Source organism: Stegodyphus dumicola, chromosome 4 (genome assembly GCF_044657685.1).
Source record: "Stegodyphus dumicola isolate Sdum_Otavi_A_Nest chromosome 4, ASM4465768v1".
Lineage (NCBI taxonomy): Eukaryota > Metazoa > Arthropoda > Arachnida > Araneae > Eresidae > Stegodyphus > Stegodyphus dumicola.
Genome location: NC_140771.1, coordinates 14649974 through 14671600, shown reverse-complemented (window position 1 = coordinate 14671600; position 21627 = coordinate 14649974). Strand labels below are relative to the sequence as shown.

At 30.7% G+C, this 21627-nt stretch overlaps 1 protein-coding gene across 3 annotated transcripts in view; it reads right to left on the bottom strand.

Annotated features, from left to right (window-relative positions):
* LOC118189491 (retinol dehydrogenase 12-like) overlaps nucleotides 1–21627 on the bottom strand; it is a 56823-nt gene that overhangs the window by 8339 nt on the left and 26857 nt on the right. For all 3 annotated transcript variants that reach the window (XM_035360097.2, XM_035360095.2, XM_035360096.2), the window contains exons 3-6: nucleotides 15666–15857; nucleotides 9248–9406; nucleotides 3617–3736; nucleotides 1626–1833 (exon numbers count right to left, since the gene is read on the bottom strand). In XM_035360097.2, coding sequence (XP_035215988.1) covers nucleotides 1626–1833; nucleotides 3617–3736; nucleotides 9248–9406; nucleotides 15666–15857 — 679 coding nt within the window. The remainder of the gene's footprint in view (nucleotides 1–1625; nucleotides 1834–3616; nucleotides 3737–9247; nucleotides 9407–15665; nucleotides 15858–21627) is intronic.

Genomic DNA, 21627 nt, shown 5'->3' with positions numbered 1-21627 from the left:
TTTTAACCACAAAAAAAGCAAACATCATTGAAACAAGGTTATGACAATTATGATAATAAATTAAATCTTCGAGATTCAAAGTGGAAGAGCTTAGGGCTTGCAGTCAGGCTCTAATTAAGAGTTTTAAAGGTCCCAAGCACTTAAAAGATTTTAATGTCCCCACATAGCAAATACTCTTGTTTTTGCCCCATTTTTCTCAGTCTTGGCTTAGCTCTACCATTCCTTAGTAAATTGGCAATGGAAATTTTTTAGGGTGCCCTGTTTTCTTGATGCCCTTAAGCATGTGCTTATTTTGCTTAATGGTTAATCCAGCTCTGCCGGTACTGATGAAGATCCTATATTAATATCTTATCATCAGGTCTCTCTACATTTGCAGTTTCTTGCATGCCAAGCCAAATATCGAAATTTGAGGTTTCTTGTACACTTTGAGTAATGTGAAAGGCTGGAAAATAAGAAATATGCTTGATTGCTAAGACTTACACACTTTTCCTTTTGTACAGTTCTTTGCAGATAATCAAAACCTTCTGAGAAACTGCCTTAATTCTCTATACTAGCATTTACAAAATGTGGTCCTCAAAGCTTAGTGGCCTTCCCAGATTTCCAAAAAGGACAAAAAATAAAATTCAACTGCATATGCCCCATTATAACTGAAAATCTCAGTGTTTGGAAATTACACATTCACTTTTTCTCCCCAAACAGATATTTTGTGAAATTTATTAGCAGTTACCCTCCCTATGAACTTCCCATTCTAATCTTAGCTAAAAAGAGGGATTTAAAGCACTGTAACTGTAGTACTTCTTGTCATCATTTAGCTGCACATCTGTCACTGGGCATCAACAATGCTATTTGAGGCTGTTTGCCTGAAAGTCCGAAATACCTCATACAAAATTGTCATTATTGAGAGATGTGAATAAATATCTGATCTTTATTAATTTATAACACTCAATTTACTACTGAAAATGGAATGCAGTGAACTGTACAACTGTGCTTTAAAAATTATAATTCAGTTTGCTTCTATGTTTTTGTCTGTGAATAGGTTTTCATTACCAACTCAAATAAAAACAAGTACTGAAATTCACTTGATGTATTTGCTGATCTCAGGTTTGAGCTTACTAGCATACATCCAAACACAGAACAGAATCGGCATGCTCGTCCACTTCGTTAATGTGAGTATCAACGTTTATTTAATTTTCAAGCAGTAAGATAAAATTTCTAATACCCCTGAATTATTAAAAATGAATATGAGTTTTATAATATTAACTTAACTATTTAATATCGATAAAAAGTTAAATGAAATTCAAATTACTGTATTTTTAAAATATAAACATACTGGTAGTAATATATACTGAAAACTGCTTTTGAAGGGAACAAGAAAAACGTTGTTTGTAGAACATTATAATTTATAAAAGTGGCCTCCACCACAAAAAAGTTTAGGAAATGCTGCTTTATGCTATTCAGTTATATTTTTCTGCAATCGCAGCAGAACTCAAACAATGAACCACACTTTCACTTTTCATCTTTGTTCTTATGAATGAAAATTCTTCACAGGCTTTTTTCGTTAAACAAAAAAGTGAAATATTGCATGGAATGAGAGATAACTGCCTACAAATGATTTAATATCTTACCTATAATAGTAGCCTGAATCATAGGCTAAGGATTCTTCAACAGCACAATAAATTGTTGTCTGTGCTCCTTTATATGGACTAAGGAAAAACATTCTGCTGCATCCTTGATAAATTACACCAATGATTCTACTTATGGAATGCCCTAGATGGCGACCTAATCCTGTATGAACAACTCCAGGATGTAAACAATATGTATTGATGCCAGTTCCTAAAATTAAATTTTCATACGTTGAGTGATGCAATTAAATATCTGATTTTCATTAATCTATAAAAAATTATGCTCATTAAGTACAGTCAAAAGTCGTTAATTCGGACACTCATAATCCGGACCTCAAAGCTAGAAACTTTCTGCGCATACATCGCGTTGACGCATGCGCGTAAGACCTTTGTGGCTGTGAATATGCGTGGGCGCATGTGCATAATACGTTTATGCTAGCGCGTTTAATGTATAACAGACGGTATAAGCTAAGCTAAAATTATCTAGTTCAGTTAATGTTGCAGATTGCGTTGTTCCTTAATCTTCGAATTGGATCCGGCTTATTATTTTTTTGCAGACTGTTAGAGCAATTTTATAAAAGTAAGCTTGCACTTTCGATTATGTCAAATAGAATTTCCGATATATATTTACTAATATGTAAAGGATCTAAGCAAAAGTATGTTTTGAAGTCCCTTAAACAAAAAGTGGAATTGCTGCAAAAGATGGATAAAGGCATATCCTTTGTTTCTCTAATCATTCCAAAATCTGTTTATCAATTTCACGCTGCTCGGCAGGGGGGGGGGGACGCCGCGGCGCGCAATGAATTGGAAGTTGATCTGTCAGGACTATCCTTATCTTCAGGGCAGATGTTTTTATTTTATTTGGCTTACAATTCCTTACTAAATGTAGTATTTCATCTCAATGTACTTCGTCTTTGATATGATTTAAATCAAATTCCTCGTCATTATAATTCGCTTCCAATAGTGAAGAAAGTGACCCAGAGGTTATTGAAAACGAAAACATTTCGATTGACAAATTAGTCGGTATTCTCAACACAGCAATTATAGGACTTGAACAGTGGAACTTTGTAACTAACAAGAAATTATGTCTATTTAATAGAATTAAAGAGAAAGTATTAGCACATGAAATGAAGCAACTTACATTGAAGGAAATGTTTAATAAAGTAAACAAATAAATATTAAGCTTTTTCTTTTTGTAAATTTTGATATCCTTTAGATCATAATTGTTCTTTATTTCATAAATTACGGTTTCATATTTTTAATTTTGTAATTTTTGCATTCCATCTTACCAGATTTAAACTGATGATGTATAATCCGGAATCACCGAAGTCCCGACGAGTCCAGATTAACGACTTTTGACTGTATTTCTCCTTCAACCCTTTCAAGGGTGGTATATAAAAGAATTTAAACTGTGTTAAAATTTTGTATGAATTGTAACTTATGGACCCTAGAAACACAAATTGAGGCTTAAAAAAATCTAAAGTGATATCCTGAATTTTGAGGGCTAGTTTCTATTTTATACCACTATCCTAGTAAGATAATTTGGATTACATTATGAAGATTGAAGAAAATGAATGCGTATTATTAGTAAATATTTATTCTGTAAAATTCTTTTACTTCAGCAGTACTTTCAAGCTATACCCATGCAAAGCTTGAAATATTTACATATGTATCAAAATAGCTTGAACTGAAATAACATGAAAATAAATTATTGTCAAGTGAAGTCACATACATATTTCATTATATGCAATAAATAAAACAAAGAAGAAAATGAGGTTATTTACTATAAAACAACTTCTGATTAATTTTTGTGATGAAACATAAAACATTTCATCCCAGAAACATTATTGTAGTTAATGAAACATATGTATCTACATTATTGCAGTTAATGAAAGGAAAAGAGACTTAAAATATTTTGCATCATTTAAATAAACAAAATAAAACTCAATTCTGAAGCAGTTCAATCTGTAACTATTCATAAAAATGATAATTACCTTTCAGTCTTTTGGCTAACTCTCTTGTAAAAAGTATATTAGCAAGTTTGCTTCTAGCATAAGCAAGTAGCGGATGGTATCCGTGATCCAAGTTTATATCATTAAAATTGATCTTGCCAACTGAAAAAAATGAGACTAGATGTATTTTTACCAGAAAAGAAATTGACAACATATTTTAAAAAACACTTATTATTGCGGAAAATTCACAAAGAAGAGGAAGGATATCATTACTTGTAAGCAAGATATACAAATATATACATTTTAACATTCTAATATAAAATAGTAAACATATTTAAGACCTACTCAATGCACAGTGTAGAATTAATGTTAAAATATTTCATTTGGGAATAAATTACTGTACAGAAATACATAATGTAATATTTTTAGAAGGTTTCCATAACAGAAAAGTACATTTAACCTTTACTGATATACTGTAAGAAAATTACTGATAACCCTCAATCTATACAGCATTCGATCTGCACAATTTTGATATAACGCAGTTGAAGAATGGAAGAACTTCCATTTACGTGACCTTGAATTTCACTTTAACATGGTCAGGTCAGACAAATACAAACATTATATTATTACTATTTTTATTTTTTAATACTATTACAACCACCAAATAGGTATTATAAGAAGAGATAATTCTTAGAAGAACTTTAAAAATGAGGCTAAAAACAAAAAACCTGATAAAAAGGAAATAAAAGAAGATGTGTTCCTTTCATCTCATGCCTTCAAAATGCTTAGCCTCTAAAGACTGATAAAGACTCTGAACAAATACTGATGAAATGGATTAAGTTACGGGAAAGCAGGGTTATCTGCCTAAAAGAAGGGATGCCTTTGTGAAGAACTTTCTAAGGGAAACCAGCTGGCATATATGTTGCAATGAGAAAAGCCACGAAAATGTCCATACAACCAGGCTGTTGTGGCACATTGTAGTTGTAAATGTGAAAGTGCAAGAAAATTCAAAATTATGCAGAACTAAAAAATTTGGCTTTGTTTCCATACTAAGCAATCTTAAACCGTGAACATAGAGTATAGCATTGAAATATGTATACATACAGCATATATACAAAGTGATGATGTCACTCGTTATACATAACAAGTGGCATCATCACCTCACATTAAGAACATACCACAATGCCGTACTCTATAGTCACAGCTTAGATATGCACACAGCCTAAGTACATTTCTAGATTTAACAGCATAGATAAATAATTCTTCCATTAATTATATAAACATAAAACAATATGAATTTCTGTTCTCATACATTCTTCTCTCATTCTTGTGTAATTATAATTAAGTGTTTGCATCATTTTAGTCTTTATAATGGCCCCTAAGAAACAAGATTTGAAGAGAAAAATAATTATTTTGGAAACAAAGATTAAAATGTTAGATTAAAGACAGAAGAAGCTTGATCTTTGGTTGCAAAACATTTTCAATTAATGAAGCGACGGTTACAATTATATTTAAAAAAAGGAAGAAGAAGAAATCAGAGCGAGCTTTGCTGAATCTTCTATAAGTTTAAATTGCACTTCTTATATCAGAATTACAAATATAATGTTAATGGAAAAACCATTAATTACTTAGATAGTTGATGATGTCCAGAAGAAAAGTCTATAGATTGTAGTGCTGTAAGGTAATTTAAATTTTTAACAGCATTTAAAGCAACCATCAACTTCAAATCAAACAACAAAATTTTTAGAAAGCTAAGAATGGTTCAAGAAAGTTATATTTTCCTTACATTATTTTAAACAAGGCACAAATTTTTAAAAAGGAGAAATAGCCTCAGTTGATTAGAAGGCAGCTAAAGAACACACTAAAGAGCTATAGTATAAAATAACCAAAGAAATTTCTTATAATCCCAGAGCAAATGTTTAATACAGACGAGACAGATCTGTTCTAGGAAAAAAATGCCATATAGAACAACTGTGACATAGGTTCAACCACATCAAAATGCTTAAACATATAGTAGTTCATATAGACATATTTCAAACACACAGATATACATGCGTGAGACATATAATGCCTGACCATTAAAAAAATAATAATAAATTTATTAAATAACTATTATAATCATTTATCATATAATTATTATAACTAATTATTAAGAAATTTCTTTTTTTCAGAGTCTATTTAATGTACATATACAGTCGAACTCGCTTATAACAAGCATAAAGGGACTGCAACATGTGCTCATTATAACAGTGCTCGTAAAAAAATGGATTGGTGGGGGGATTAAAAATTCATACATACTTACTATACTATAAATACTTCATTTATTTTTTTTATTTCTGTACAGTACAAATGAAGCTGGTTAATATGGATCGCCTTATTGTCTCTTTCTTGTGTTATTGTTCTTCAGAGAAGACTCATGGCCCGAAAAATATCTTCATTTGGCCCCTCTGGCTTTGAAAAAAGTTTGAAGTTTTTCTGCACCCTCAAAAGCCATTGAGTATATTGGTAACAGCTCGGCTTGAAATTTTTCTCAATCACCATTATCATCACCACATCTGTTTCTTCTGTTTTAGCTTGGATTCCAGCAACAGTATCCTCAGGAGTAAGTATCTCGGAAATTATAACATTGGCATCAACAGATATATAATTTTTAAATTCTTCTTTTTCCAAAATAGCTACAGTCTATTTCTTCTTCTTTCTCAGTGATTCGCCCCTCTTGAAAAACATTCAATCCAGCCCTTGATTGCAACTGGTAATCCAGCTTTGGAAGCAATTGGTAAAGCATGTTGATGTAGTGTTTTCCCATGAATAAACATATCATTAAACATATCACTTCGAGTACGTTTACATTAGCACTTAAGGTTGTTCTTACTTTTTCTCTTCCACTGAGAAGCATCAAAATCAACAATTGCTTAAAAGTTTGGTTTAAAACTTCTGATGATCCTTTGGTCTATGTAGGCTGGATAGCACTTGTAGAATTCGGTCATAAAAATTCAATCATGATCACTCCCCAAGATAAAAAAAGGCCGCCTTCACGTATGTGCAGGATTTATGACCCATCACTAATTTTTGGTTGATTATGGAATGTCAAAGAAATTTTTCCAAGAAAGGATTACCTGAGCTGGAACTCAATAGAAATTTTATGAATTACAAAACTATTGCTCACTATAACTGGGGTTTGCTCATTAAAAGTGAGTTATGCTTCCAAAGACTTAACATTGTACAAAACCAATTGTTTTCGATTTTCTCATTAAATCAGAGCTCATTATAAGCAAGTTGTACTGTATTTTAGTTCAAAGATAAAAAAAGACACACAATAATTATTAATTATACTATTATAATAATTATTATGGTAAAATTATAATAATTATTATGTTAGAATTCATTGCAATGAAAATTACACAATATAATATAATAATTATTATTATACAATAATAGTTATTTATTACATTTTATTCTAAAATTATGTATATGTAGCAAAATTGAGCTTTGAAAACACTCATATTTACAACAGCATATAAATATGTGCATAAATGCAAAAATTAGCAGTTAAATGTTGTAATCAAACAGTTAATTGCAAATCATGATAAGCATATTATTTTAGATTACTTAAAAGTAATTTACTGCCTTTTTAAATGTGTGCTCTTTGAATGCAGTAAAAATAAGAATAGAAAAATCTCTATATGATTTATGTTCCATCCACTCTATTTCATTTATAAATCGGTCTGAATTGTGCATGTGTGTTTGTGCTCATGGTCACAGGCAGTGTGGTTAAAAAATGCTAGATTTTATGGAAATAATTAATACTCAGGCTGTTTTGGCAAAGAGTTATATAAAATTGAAATCAATTTTTAATGTGATCCCTTTACAGTAAAAAGTAAATGTTTTGCTTCTTAAAAAACCTGTACCTTTGTATGTAAATTCATAAGGATATTAATTCAGAAGACAAACAACAAAAATCAGCGTTATATTTACAAATTTTGTAATAAAAAATTTTGTAAATATAACGCTGATTTTTGTTGTTCGTCTTCTGAATTAGTATTTATTCGGCGTGTTATTGTGTCTTAATCATAAGGATATGTTTGATAAATATTCCTATAAAAACAAATCAGTTTGTTACATATTTAATGCTGAACACTACAACACCTAATATAGCATCATTATTCACCAAAATGTGCAGTTTCTGCTTATAGCTATTTTCTAAATTTAATGTCAAAAGTTTTAAATTTAAAATAGCAATAGATATAAAAAAAAATCTGAAAGGTTTCATATTTTAAATTATGTCCAAAGGGATGTTTTTTAAAGTTTTGTGTGTTCCTTTATTTATTAAATATATTAAAACTATAAAATTCCGTTCAACAGCAATATTGCAAAATAATTTTAAAATGAGCATACCTTTAAATTTTCTGATACACAGTTCCACACGTTGGAGATGAAATAAAAATATCCCCCCTCCTCCCGTAGAGTGTTGCCATTGCTGCTTTTAAACTGTTGAGTTTGTTAATCAAAAGTTCATCAAAATTTTACGAAATATGAAATAGATAATAAAACAAATTCCAAATTTGGTCTTCCAGATGCCCATATTCGGGTGGAAACGTACGTTATTCAAAATTGGATGGCTCTAAGTACCGTTATTTTATCACAATGTGAGAAACATACATACATTTATGCAGATTCTTCATTATTTAATTTCTTTAAATATATAATACAGGGCGGTAATATTTGGGGGCAACAATTTGAAAACTGAATCAGACATTTATAGTGAACCAATGCAAAATGCCAAAATGAAAATAATAGTCTTTCAGGGCAAATTGCCCCTTTGGACCAAAAATTACTAAAGTAAACTTTTTTTTTTTTAATATCTGCAGATTTTCACATAAGATATGAAATGTTTTTTATTTTATCTAATTAAAGTATAATGAATATTTTAGTTACTGAACTTCGTACTTTATGATAAAATATTAAAAGCTTACACCTTCATTTAGACAACCTTTCATACCCATAATGTCCAGATTTGCTTCCATAAAATAGTAACCTTATTTTAAGAAACCTTATAATTTTAAATGTATATCTGAAATCAAAATTTAAGGAATCAAATCTATTGTTACCTTTTCTGAACACTGAACATATAGTGAAATTTGGTTGTAATAAACGCCAGCTCATCAAAAACTCTTATTGCAATTATTTTTGCTATAGCCATGTTTAATACAGCTAATTTTAATGGTCAGCTAAATTTATATGAAAATATGTGAAAATTAAAATTATTACGGTGTTTCAGCATTACATCCATGATTTTGTGATACCAATGTTCATTTTAACCAGTTTCGGCAATATTAAATATGAAATGACTAGTGCCAATAATGCAAAATCTTTAATGAAACAAGTAATAAATCTCTATATTTTGTGCATTTAAACCTATGGTTAATCATAACTGCCTTGATCTAAGATAATTGTTATATTTGCAAATTTTTCTACTTTAGGTATTAGGTCTCAGTCTTTAATTAAATGGAGAATTTTGTTTAGTTAAAGAATATCAATTACACAATCACTTCAATTAGTTAAAGCAGCCATTTAGTTAGCTGAGACTGTTTAGTTACAGATGACACAAAAGAAAATGAGGGTTCTGAAAGCATAATAATTTTAGTTTTTGAATTTTCAGATGAAAATGCATACATATATGAGCCAAAGAAGATACATTCACAATCCTTGCTGGAGATGAAACTTTAATCCGTTCTAATAGTAAATTAGTGAGCAAAAAATGTCCAAGATGATTAACTCCAAACTGCATTTCAAATCCATCTTCTGTTTTTGATTTTGGACATCCAGCAATACCTAGAATAGGAAATACATGAAAAAATATTATAACTACTTATAATTACCAAACATTTCTCATTTACTGAAAAATTACCATTTTTAATACACTATTTTAAATTTAAAAATTCAGATGGTATTATACATAAAGAGCGAAAATTAGTTTTAATACTAGAACATCCATTGTTTCATTTCAACACCCCAGCATATTTATTGCTTTGCATCATTCATACTCTTTTTTTTTATTATTACGTAGGTTATTCAGAAAGTAAGGTCTGGTTTCTTATAAAACATAAACCATCGCAGATTTTGTTAAAAAAAAAACTTTCATTTCATTCCTTACATCTTTTCCTATTTTGCTACATAGTTTCCACATTTGTTTAAGCATTTGTCGTAGCGTTCTACAAGCTTTTGTATGCCCAAGTCAAACATGTCTGCTGTCTTAAACTGCTTCTTTCACCTTGCCATCTGTGGCAAAGTGCTTGCCACTGAGAAACTTCTTTAGATAGTGGAACAAGTAAAAATCACTTGGCACTAAGTATGGACTCTACAGCGGGTGGTAAATCTATTTTCATCAAAATATCTGATCAGATTTTGGATGTGAATGGCAGAGTGGTGTCTGGCATTATCATGCAGCAAAGAAACTCCAGATGTCAGAAGGCCACATAATTTATTCTATATAGCACATCTAAATTTAGTCAGGGTAATGTGATAAGCGCCTACATTTTTATTGATGTTTCTTGTTGCATAAACTCAACTAATAAGACTCCATGCCTATCCCAAAACATGGTTGCCATAACTTTGTGTGTTGAGATTATCTACTTGAACTTCACTCTGACTGGTGATGCTGTGTGATGCCATTCTATCGACTGATGTTTAAGCTCTAGGATCATGTGAGAAACCCGTATCTCATATCTTGTGACAATCCTCATTAAAAATTTATCATCTTCCTTATGATATCAGTCCAAAAAATCAAGAGCACAAGCTATTTTTTCCATTTGGTGTTCCTCAAAAACAGCAGCCTGGAAACCCAACATGTGCACAATTTGTGAAATTGCAACTCTTCGGAGACAATTTTGTGCAAAGTTCTTCTAACCACTCTCAGAAATTCCAATGCTAAAGGTGAAACTGTGAATCACCAATCACAAATCTTTTCATCCATGGCATTGACCAAATCTGTGATCACTGATGGTTAGCCTGATCGTGGTTCATCATGGACATTTTCCATGTCTGTCCTTGAAAGCTTTCACTCACTTATGCACTTTGCTGTCACTCATGGCACTGTGGCATGGGCCAGGGGGGGAGATGGTGCACAGCACGTGGATGGCCAAATTTAAGGATAGTGAAACGATTATTAAGTGTAAAAATTTAAAGCATACGGTTTGTAAAAAGGGTGGCCAATTTTAATTTTCACGTGGATGGCTGAGTATCAAGTATCAACACTGATTGGTGTCATACACATCACTTATGTCGATGAATTTCGGCTGCTGAAATGTTTCTTGCTGTCAAAAATCAAATAGCTGATTGTATTTCACAGTCAATGGGCTGATTAGTTGTTTTACACATTTTGAACTGACACTGTGCACAGCACCACAGAAGTGCTTTTACTGCACAGAAAGAAATAGACACTTAATTAAAGCAGAAAACCAATTAATACTGAACATAAACAAATTATGGATATGAAAATTCAGTGATAGAGAGGAGTTTTAATAAAAAGAATTATGTTAGTAATTAGACTGTTGGCCTCACAATGCTTAGATTTTCGTGGAATAACTGAACATGTGTTTCAGCCTAAAAAGGGAAACTTCCTTAAGTTCACAGTATCGCTTTCTGAGTTTAATCTACTTATGGAAAAATGTATCAGGAGAGTTCGGCTCAAGTCTGATAAATGGTCTGTGACTATTATAAGCAATAGTATACAAAATAAATTGACAAATTTGATGCAAAATGAAATTTACGAGCAAATTGTCAAAATAAATGTCAATATTTTTTATGTGCTAAAGAATATCTAAATATTTTTCATTAACAGCTGATTGCACTCCAAATGTTAATTATATTAAGCAGTTCTCATTAAAAAATAAGAGTTGTTGCTTTTAACTCAGTTCAAAATAAATATAAATTTCAGTTTCTTTTCTTTTTTTTGGGGGGGGGGGGTACAATTGGTGATTTAATCAGAGAAAATTTGATAGAACTAGTGACACACTGGAAAAGTTAAGTTTTGAGTTAAAATGACATAAAGTCCATTATTGCCACTTCTACTAAGTTTAGCATTTCCTGTTTGGTATTATTTAATCCTTTGTTTTGCAATTTGTTTGATCTAAGACTCAGTTTTGTTTGGAAACTAGGTTTGTCAGGTAACCTAGTTTTGTTTGGAAAAGTGTGATTGGGGAAATTATTGTTTTAAGTTAACAGCGTTTAATTTACAGCAATACTGAATGTCATTCATCATTAAGATGTAAGGATCATTTGATGATTATGTTAAACCATATATGTAAATAGCTTCATTAATCTCTATGTGTTTGTAAAGTGAAAATATCTGATACAGTCAAAAGTCGTTAATCCGGACTCATCGGGACTTCGGCGATTTCGGATTATAGATTTTTCTGGATTATAGATCATCAGTTTAAATCTGGTAATATGGCATGCAGAAATTATAAAATTAAAAATATGAAACCGTAATTTATGAAATAAAGAACAATTATGATCTAAAGGGTATCAAAATTTACAAAAAAAAAAAAAAGCTTAATATTTATTTGTATACTTTATTAAACATTTCTTTCAATGCAAGTTGTTTAACTTGCTTCGTTTTTTATGTGATAATACATTCTCTTTAATTCTATAAACAGACATAATTTCTTGTTCAGTTACAAAGTTCCGCTGTTCAAATCCTATAATTGCAGTGTCGAGAATACCGACTAATTTGTCAATCGAAATTTTTTTGTTTTCAATAACTTCTGTTACTTTCTTCGCTATCGGAAGCGAATTATAATGACGAGGAATTTGATTTAAATCATATCAAAGACGGAGTACATCGAGATGAAATACTACATTTAGTAAGGAATTATAAGCGAAATAAAATAAAAACATCTGCTCTGAAGATAAGGATTGTGCTGACAGATCAACTTCCAATTCATTGCGTGCCACGGCGTTAAAGATAAACAAAGGATATGCCTTTATCCATTTTTTGCAGCAAAATCACAGCAAAAATGTTTAGTTTTTATATGACATTTTAAAACTCAAGGATACAGATGACAAAATACAGTCAAAAGTCGTTAATCCGGACTCGTTGGGACTTCGGCGATTCCGGATTATCGATTTTTCCGGATTATAGATCATCAGTTTAAATCTGGTAAGATGGCATGCAGAAATTACAAAATTCAAAATTTGAAAAAGTAATTTATGAAATAAAGAACAATTATGATCTAAAGGGTATCAAAATTTACAAAAAGAAAAAGCTTAATATTTATTTGTTTACTTTATTAAACATTTCCTTCAATGTAAGTTGCTTCATTTCATGTGCTAATACTTTCTATTTAATTCTATTAAATAGACATAATTTCTTGTTAGTTACAAAGTTCCGCTGTTCAAGTCCTATAATTGCTGTGTTGAGAATACCGAGTAATTTGTCAATCGAAATGTTTTCGTTTTCAATAACCTCTGGGTCACTTTCTTCTCTATTGGAAGCGAATTATAATGACGAGGAACTTGATTTAAATCATATCAAAGATGGAGTACATCGAGATGAAATACTACACTTAGTAAGGAATTATAAGCCAAATAAAATAAAAACATCTGCCCTGAAGATAAGGATAGTGCTGACAGATCAACTTCCAATCCGCAGCGTGAAATTGATAAACAGATTTCGGATTTCAAAACATACTTTCGCTTTGTAGATACAAATTACATATTAGTAAATATATATCGGAAATTCTATTTGACATAATCGAAAGTTCAAGCTTACTTTTATGAAATTGCTCTAACATTCTGCAAAAAATAATAAGCCGGATCCAATTTGAAGATTAAGGAACAACGCAATCTGCAACATTAACTGAATTAGATAATTTTAGCTTAGCGTATAACTCTGTTACACATTAAACGCGCATGCGCACAAACATATTCGCAGCCGTAAAGGTCTCACGTAAATGCGTGTGCGCATGCGTGAACGCGACGCATGCGCAGAAAGTTTGTAGCTTTGAGGTCCGGATTATGGGTGTCCGAATTAACGACTTTTGACTGTACTAGAAAATTACTGTACCAGTCTCCAGTCAATAAATTCGTTCAAAAATGCATCAGATATAAATGCAAATGATCTGCAATTGTAGTTGATATTATTTTAAAGTAGTTTATATTTTCAAAATAAAAATAGTATTCACACATTTTGTGCAATTTTTTTAAGAGGTGGGATTTTGAAGACTTGCATCATACAGAGAAAATATACTGCACAGCCCTTATATATATATATATATAACTTCATTACTAAAAATTCTACAGCCACTGCAACTATCACTTAGATGTTTATTGGTCTCATTTAGTCACCTGCATTAAGTTTACGTGTATGAATATCTTTCATTCTTTTGCATATATTGATTATTCCATTTCATGTAATGACATACTTTTAGCTGTGGAACTCATACATTATGCAACCATTTTGGAGTAAAATATAATTCTCATCTCCTATACATAAATCATATCATTGCCTTTTGTTATTCTCTTTACAGACATGAATGCCAGCAGTTCTTTGTCTTGAGAATTGATGGCTAATGCCACGGATAAAGAATGGCAACTCAGTGGCAAGTTGTTTAACACATGCAACTTTACCTCCGAGAAAACTTAGTTTTTTTTACCAGTTCTTTATCATTCCATTCCATAATTTTATTAGAAGTGATAAGGCCCTCTTTTACAAACTCATCCTCTATGATTGCTTTTGATTTTTGAAACATTGATGCATACTTAATTTTCTCATTATACACTGATTAGTCTTGATGGCACTTTAAATCATTTTATAGATAGTTCACTTTATCCACTCAAAACTGTCCTTAAAGTAACTTCGTATAGACAAAACTGGATGCACGTTTTACTTCATAGTGTTGTTTTATATTCCATTCTTTTAAAACTGATACTAACTCATGGCAAATTAAATTCATTGGTTCAGCATTGATTAAGATTATAAAAAAAGTAAAAATTAATCCACTTTCTATTAAAAACCCAGCACAAATCACATGACCAAGCTGTTTTACTTAAAGACACTTTAAATAAAAATCAGTCTCTAAACACTCATGGTTATTATCCATTAAATATATTTCTCTCTCTAACACACACACACACACACACGGGAAAAAAAAAAAAAAAAAAAAAAAAAAAAAAAAAACTTCAGCAATATGAACAATAATAATATATATACATAGTCTCCTGGTTTAAAGACCCCTTTTGTATTCAAATAAATATATGATACATAATAATCATATAATTAAAGCTCTTTAAGTTTGATTAAAAAATACAGACGTTTCTAGACTGGTATTTTCAACAGAGTGATGTGAAACGATGAACTGTATTAAACACCCAAATATTACATACTGATTGCTAAATCTACAGAATTTACATGGAATATTGACACATTCATACTGTTATTTCAATTCTTTTGTTTAAAGAGTGCAAAATGTTCTGCAACAATGAAATATTTCCCTAAATTTTAAACTATTCACATTTTAAGAAATTTACGGTTACTTCTAACAAACTAGCATATTTACTCACCGATTTCCCCCCCCACACACACACACGTAATTTCCCCCTTAGTTTTTCAGCATATAATTTAGAAATTTTGAATATATGGTAATAATGTAAATTGTATGCAAAAATAGGAAAGTATTTTGTCTGAGTAAGAAGAATATTATTGAAACTAATATGTCCTTTAAAATACAGAATATAATAATATTAGCATGTCTTCATGTGTGCTTTTAATGTGCCAAGTACCATATTAGCATGACCAATACTGAACTGTCGTCGATACACATACTGCAATTCCGTGACAGAATTTGTTTTGTTATAACTACAAACGCAGGTAACATGGTGTTGCACATTCCAATGCTCCATTGCGACTGACATACTGGGTGAAGGAAAGAAAATGTAGATCATTTTGCAGCTGCTAACCGAATAAAAGTTGTTTTATCTGGGCTGCTAAATGAACATAAGGCGAAACTTACAATACAGATGAAACTGGCCTGTTTTACAGAACATTAATAGAATACTGAAAGAAAAAGTTATAAAGAAAAAGTTTATTTACCTGCATTATTTATAAGAATATGAATAAATGGTTCACTATGTAATATGTCCTCTGCAAATTTTCGAATAGATCTCAATGATGCAAGATCTAAATGTTTTACAATTATGTTTGCATCAGGCACTTTTTGTTGTATTTCTTCAACTGCATCATTTCCCTTTTCTACATCCCTACATGCAATTATAACTTTAGCACCTGTAAGTATAAATTTGATATAAGATTTGACACAGGAAATGTTAAAAACTTGAAGCAAAAACTTCTAACAAAAATTTTAATGAGAAGTTTTAATCATATTTCAAACATCTAAATGTATTTAAGTAAGGGAAAAAATTTGACAGTAGAAATTATAAAAAGATATCATTATTGTGAAATATTAATCAGCAACACACTGCATGACAGTGTAATTCGGTAAGCCAATTTCACATTTTATATTATATAAATTTTATTATATTATCAATATTTTCCTGCTATGTTATGATGTTATGAAGTATTATTTTTTTTTTTTTTTTTTTTTTTTTGTGCTTATAACCTCTAAATGTCTAGGCAAATAGCCACTAAAATGATATTATAAATAATCATGGATAGAATCAAAGGATACACTAGTTACTTGTAAAAGATCTGGGCATCTACAGCTATGAAATGATTTTGCCCAATGCCAAACCCCATTTAAATCAATAACCTGAGACATGAAATCCAAGGATTCTGAACCTATTTCAGTCTCTCAGGAAAACTTTTAGCTGAATGAATTTGAAGTATCCCCATGCAACAAAAGTACTACACAGTTATAAACATCTACACGAGATTTGTACCCAAAATTACTGATATGGCCACTGACTTAAGAGGTCCTTAAGATAAGGACCTCTGATATATCTTTATTTTTACATACCAGAAATAATTATCTAGGGCCACACATGTACCTCAAATATGAATAGTTTAAGAATTTTAAATGGAGGTCATGTGCTGGACGTTTCTAGACTGGTATTTTCAACAGAGTGATGTGAAACGATGAACTGTATTAAACACCCAAATATTACATACTGATTGCTAAATCTACAGAATTTACATGGAATATTGACACATTCATACTGTTATTTCAATTCTTTTGTTTAAAGAGTGCAAAATGTTCTGCAACAATGAAATATTTCCGTAAATTTTAAACTATTCACATTTTAAGAAATTTACGGTTACTTCTAACAAACTAGCATATTTACTCACCGATTCCCCCCCCCCACACACACATAATTTCCCCCTTAGTTTTTCAGCATATAATTTAGAAATTTTGAATATATGGTAATAATGTAAATTGTATGCAAAAATAGGAAAGTATTTTGTCTGAGTAAGAAGAATATTATTGAAACTAATATGTCCTTTAAAATACAGAATATAATAATATTAGCATGTCTTCATGTGTGCTTTTAATGTGCCAAGTACCATATTAGCATGACCAATACTGAACTGTCGTCGATACACATACTGCAATTCCGTGACAGAATTTGTTTTGTTATAACTACAAACGCAGGTAACATGGTGTTGCACATTCCAATGCTCCATTGCGACTGACATACTGGGTGAAGGAAAGAAAATGTAGATCATTTTGCAGCTGCTAACCGAATAAAAGTTGTTTTATCTGGGCTGCTAAATGAACATAAGGCGAAACTTACAATACAGATGAAACTGGCCTGTTTTACAGAACATTAATAGAATACTTATTCATACTTAAATGTAAACCAGCAAATTATTTACTAAACTGAAGGAATGAGTTATTGTGTTATTAATACATAATATGGACCCAACAATTAAAAAGACAGCACTGGCTAATGAAAAAGCAGAACCTACATGTTTGAAAGTAGTCAAGAATTTTACATCTAACTTACCACAGCAACAAGAATTTATGAATGACAAGTAATATTTTTATTGATTTTATAGATTTTCTTTTGACTTCTGGAACAGCAAATTAAAAAATGAAACAATAGCTGAATTAAAAATTAGATAACTCTGCATCATATACACTTCTTTCTCTTTCTGAAAAACAACAGTGTCTCTTCCTGTAAATGCAATTTCTGGCATTTAACCTTTAGACCAGGATAATATAAAAGCTTTCAAATGTTATTACAGGAAAGATGTTCAGAATTCGAGATATTTATTTGAAGAAAGACAAAAATTTACTAAAAATCTAATACACAAGACATATCAGACAAAAAATAAAAAAAGGCACCATAAGTTGAAAAAATTAGTTTTTAACATATCTGGCACAAGTTCCTAACTTTGAATCTGCTTATCTAAATGTTTCATTTACTATGAGAATCCATTAATGCAACAATTTTCTTTGGTAAAAATAAAACTGAAGGGAAAAAAGTTGGTTGACAGGAAATTTAGCCCATTAATATTAACTTAAAACTCCATACCACAGTTTTCATCTTGGCTTATTAAAAACTTCAATTTATTGAAGTTCTGCTGTATTTTATTATTTGTTAACACCATTTCTGATTTGACATATTAAAATTCAATATGAAAAATTACAATACAATATTAATTTTTTTAATGTATAATTTTAATGTTTAATTTTAAAGTAAACTTTAAATTCTGTAGTAAACAAACAATTGCTCATCTATTACTTAATTCATTTACTGCATGTGGAATAAAAAAATTATTTTTCATGGCAATAAATGCAACTACGTTCTTATTTATCTGCACCTCGGCACTTAAGATTGTATGGCTGCTATGCAATTAATACAAGATATAATGCATTCATCTGAATCTTGAGTATAAATATAGGATACTTGCATAATATTGCTTTCACCATTTTTGACAAACAAAAGCTGTTGCCCAACAGTGAGGTTTAATATCAATGAAAGACAAATGTGATGTCACAACACATTCATAAGATTTTCACCTTTAATGTAAGTTTGATTAATTCTTGCTAAAGCAGTTTAATTTTTGGGTAAAAGTATATTTTAGGGTACCCCTTGGCGAAACTTTGCGGTACATGGATACCAAGTTTGTGCAATTCTTTGACTTGTTATTTGCTTGCGTAGCGACGATTTTTGTCCCAATGATAATTCTTGTGATGTATTTCCATTTAAAAGAAAAGAAATACAAGAAACATTTTCTACCAAAATACCTCAACAAAAACTTGAAATGTCCAAATTAAATTAGAGCAAGGAGAAGGGTACCCTTTGTATTTTCGCAAAGTTGTTGTTTCATTTATTGCCAAGTGGTAGTTTATTTATGGTAGCCTGAGTAATTAATTGGAATTGGAAACCCTATTATGATGTAATTGGTTGCATGATCGCGGTGAATTTGTAAGGGCTTGTCATGTGTGTTGGTTAGGAAGTACATTGCTCGTTTTCTGGTTTAGACAGTAAAATGGCTGAATGTCGTAAGATTAATTTGAAGTTTCTGTATAATTTGGAAAGAAAGGGGAAAACAGCATTACTTGACTGGTGTTTAAATGAAGGTTTATTTAGTAGCCATTATTAAGTGTCCTGTTTGTAGGATGGAAATGCGTATGGTCGGACGATATGGCGCTACGCCAATGCCAATGATTAAAAGTTACGGAGTGCCTATGGTTCAAAACCATGTACCTCCTCATCATAATTAAATAAAAGTGAGCAGAAATAGGAAAGTTGCATAAGTATTAAACTTGGCTCAAAACACATGGCTCAAAAAAGGTTAGGGATAGCAAGAATTTATAAAACTTAAGAACACATAAAAAATTTTTATAAGTTTTTACTATTTTTAATCTTTTTTTATATTTTGATTTTTTATAATTTTTTTGGTATTTTATATTTTTTATAAACACGATTTTACACTAAAGCAAAAAGCAGAAAGGAAAGATTTTACGATTAATAGGCTCATTGGCATGTGGCGTAAAATGGGAGTGCAAATAATTAAGGTACCACGAGAAAATATTCAAGGCAGAATTAAATTCTGTGGGAGATGTGATTCTATAGTGAACGGAATGATAATTTTGCAAGATGACCACTTCTCAGAACGGATATTTTCGACTCTTATTTTGTGAATTTATGTGGCGATGCCAGTATACAGATTCTAGTTCTGATAATTTTAGGAAGATTTTTGATGCTGTTAAGGAATTTTGTTTGACTGAAGACATGTTAATTCGTAAATAAGGTAAGTGGATATTTCCTTCATGTAGTGCAAATATGAATTTCCATTTTTATGTTATTTCGTTGTTTAATTTAAAATAAAGTTTGAGATTATATACTTTTTTATTGGCTGCTCCTTTTTAAGTGAACATAGTTCCATGTGTATATGGACAAAGTCAAGGGAATGTGCAATGTCTAGTTTGTGCAAGACTCCGATTTTTTTTTTTTTTTTTTTTTTTTTTTTTTTTAAGTGAAAATAGGTTGATGTGTACATGGATAAAGTCAAGAGAGTGTGCAATGCCAAGTTTGTGCAAGATGATTTTTTTCAGTGAAAATAGGTCGATGTGTACATGGATACCGAGTTTGCGCAATTCTTTTGTCTTGTTACTTTGGCTTTGTGTAGCGGCGATTTTTGGTGCAAAAATTACCGCTACACAAGCCAAAATAACAAGCCAAAGAATTGCACAAACTCGGTATCCATGTATCACCAAAAATTGCCAAGGTGTACCCGTAAACATACTTTTACCCCAAATTATTATAATAAATACTAATTAACATTTTTTGAGCAAATTATTTTATTGTAAGAAATATTTCAATATTTATTTTATGACAAGCTAGGCTTAAAATACAGAAAAAAATTTCAAGTCTGTGTTCCAATATTTAGGACGTGATCCATGCAAATGAGTTAAAATATACGGTTGATCTTTACAATATGGTAACTGGTAGTTTGGCGACATTTTGGAGGCGATAATGGTTACTACCTGGGACTTTGGTAATAATGTGAGCAGTACTCAGTTCCGATTACGCATTATTTTGTGTGAGGGAAATGAGAGATCATGGGATATGTCATGTGATATTAATGGACGAATTACGGTTCTTTAATCGGAAAAGGGGGGAAATCGGGAAAAAATCTGGAAATTTTGTATTTGGCTTTATTCTGTGTTGTGTGAAACAGTGTTCATGAATTTTTGGATCCCATGGCCATAACTAAAGTGAATTCGAAATGGGTATTTATGTATGTATTAATTTAATGTATGTGCTCATTTATATTTTAAGTAGTGTTTTTTTTAGTAGTAGAAATATTTTAAGTAGTAGAAAATTGTCATGTATTTTCGTGAATTTTTTCTAATTTATGAGAAAAAAGCAGTGTACATGGATATAGTGAAGAGTGTGAGCAATGCCATTTTTGTGCAATTCTGGGATGTTTTTTTAAGTAAAAATAAGTCGGCATGTACATGGTTTATGTGTATGTGTTATTTTGAAAAACGCGTAAGGAGTATGGTATTGTGCACTTTTTCCCAATTTTGCAGTGAATATTTGTCATGATTAAGCAGTTTTGTTAGGTAAAATTTCTAGCATAAGTGTAATTCGGCTAGTAGATTGTTGGAAGAAGTGTTCAGTAGATAAAAAGAAAAGAAACATGTCTTTACTTCGTGAAGACAAAATGGCGGCGGGAAAAAAAAATAGAGGGTTGCTGTAGGAGAGTTGGTCGCCAAATTTTCGCCAAAAAAACGCCAAGTTACCATAATGTAAAGATCAACCAAATATACAAGTGTCCAAAAATAAATGTTGCAAATTCTTTATATGCTATAGCTATAACTTACATCTGTTGATCCTCCATATAAATAAAAAAACTCTTCCTTCAAACTTCTACTTGAATTATTGGCACAAGTTTTGGGAAGTCTCCCCTAAATTTTAGGATTAACAGAAAAGTACTTAAGTACTAAATAACATACTCTAAAAGTGTAAGTTATAGCTTTGCAATTTAGAAATTTATATAATTCCTACACTAAATATTTAAGATCTCCAAAATTTCAGTAGAGAAAAAGTAATTTTTTGAAAACATTATTTTAATTCCT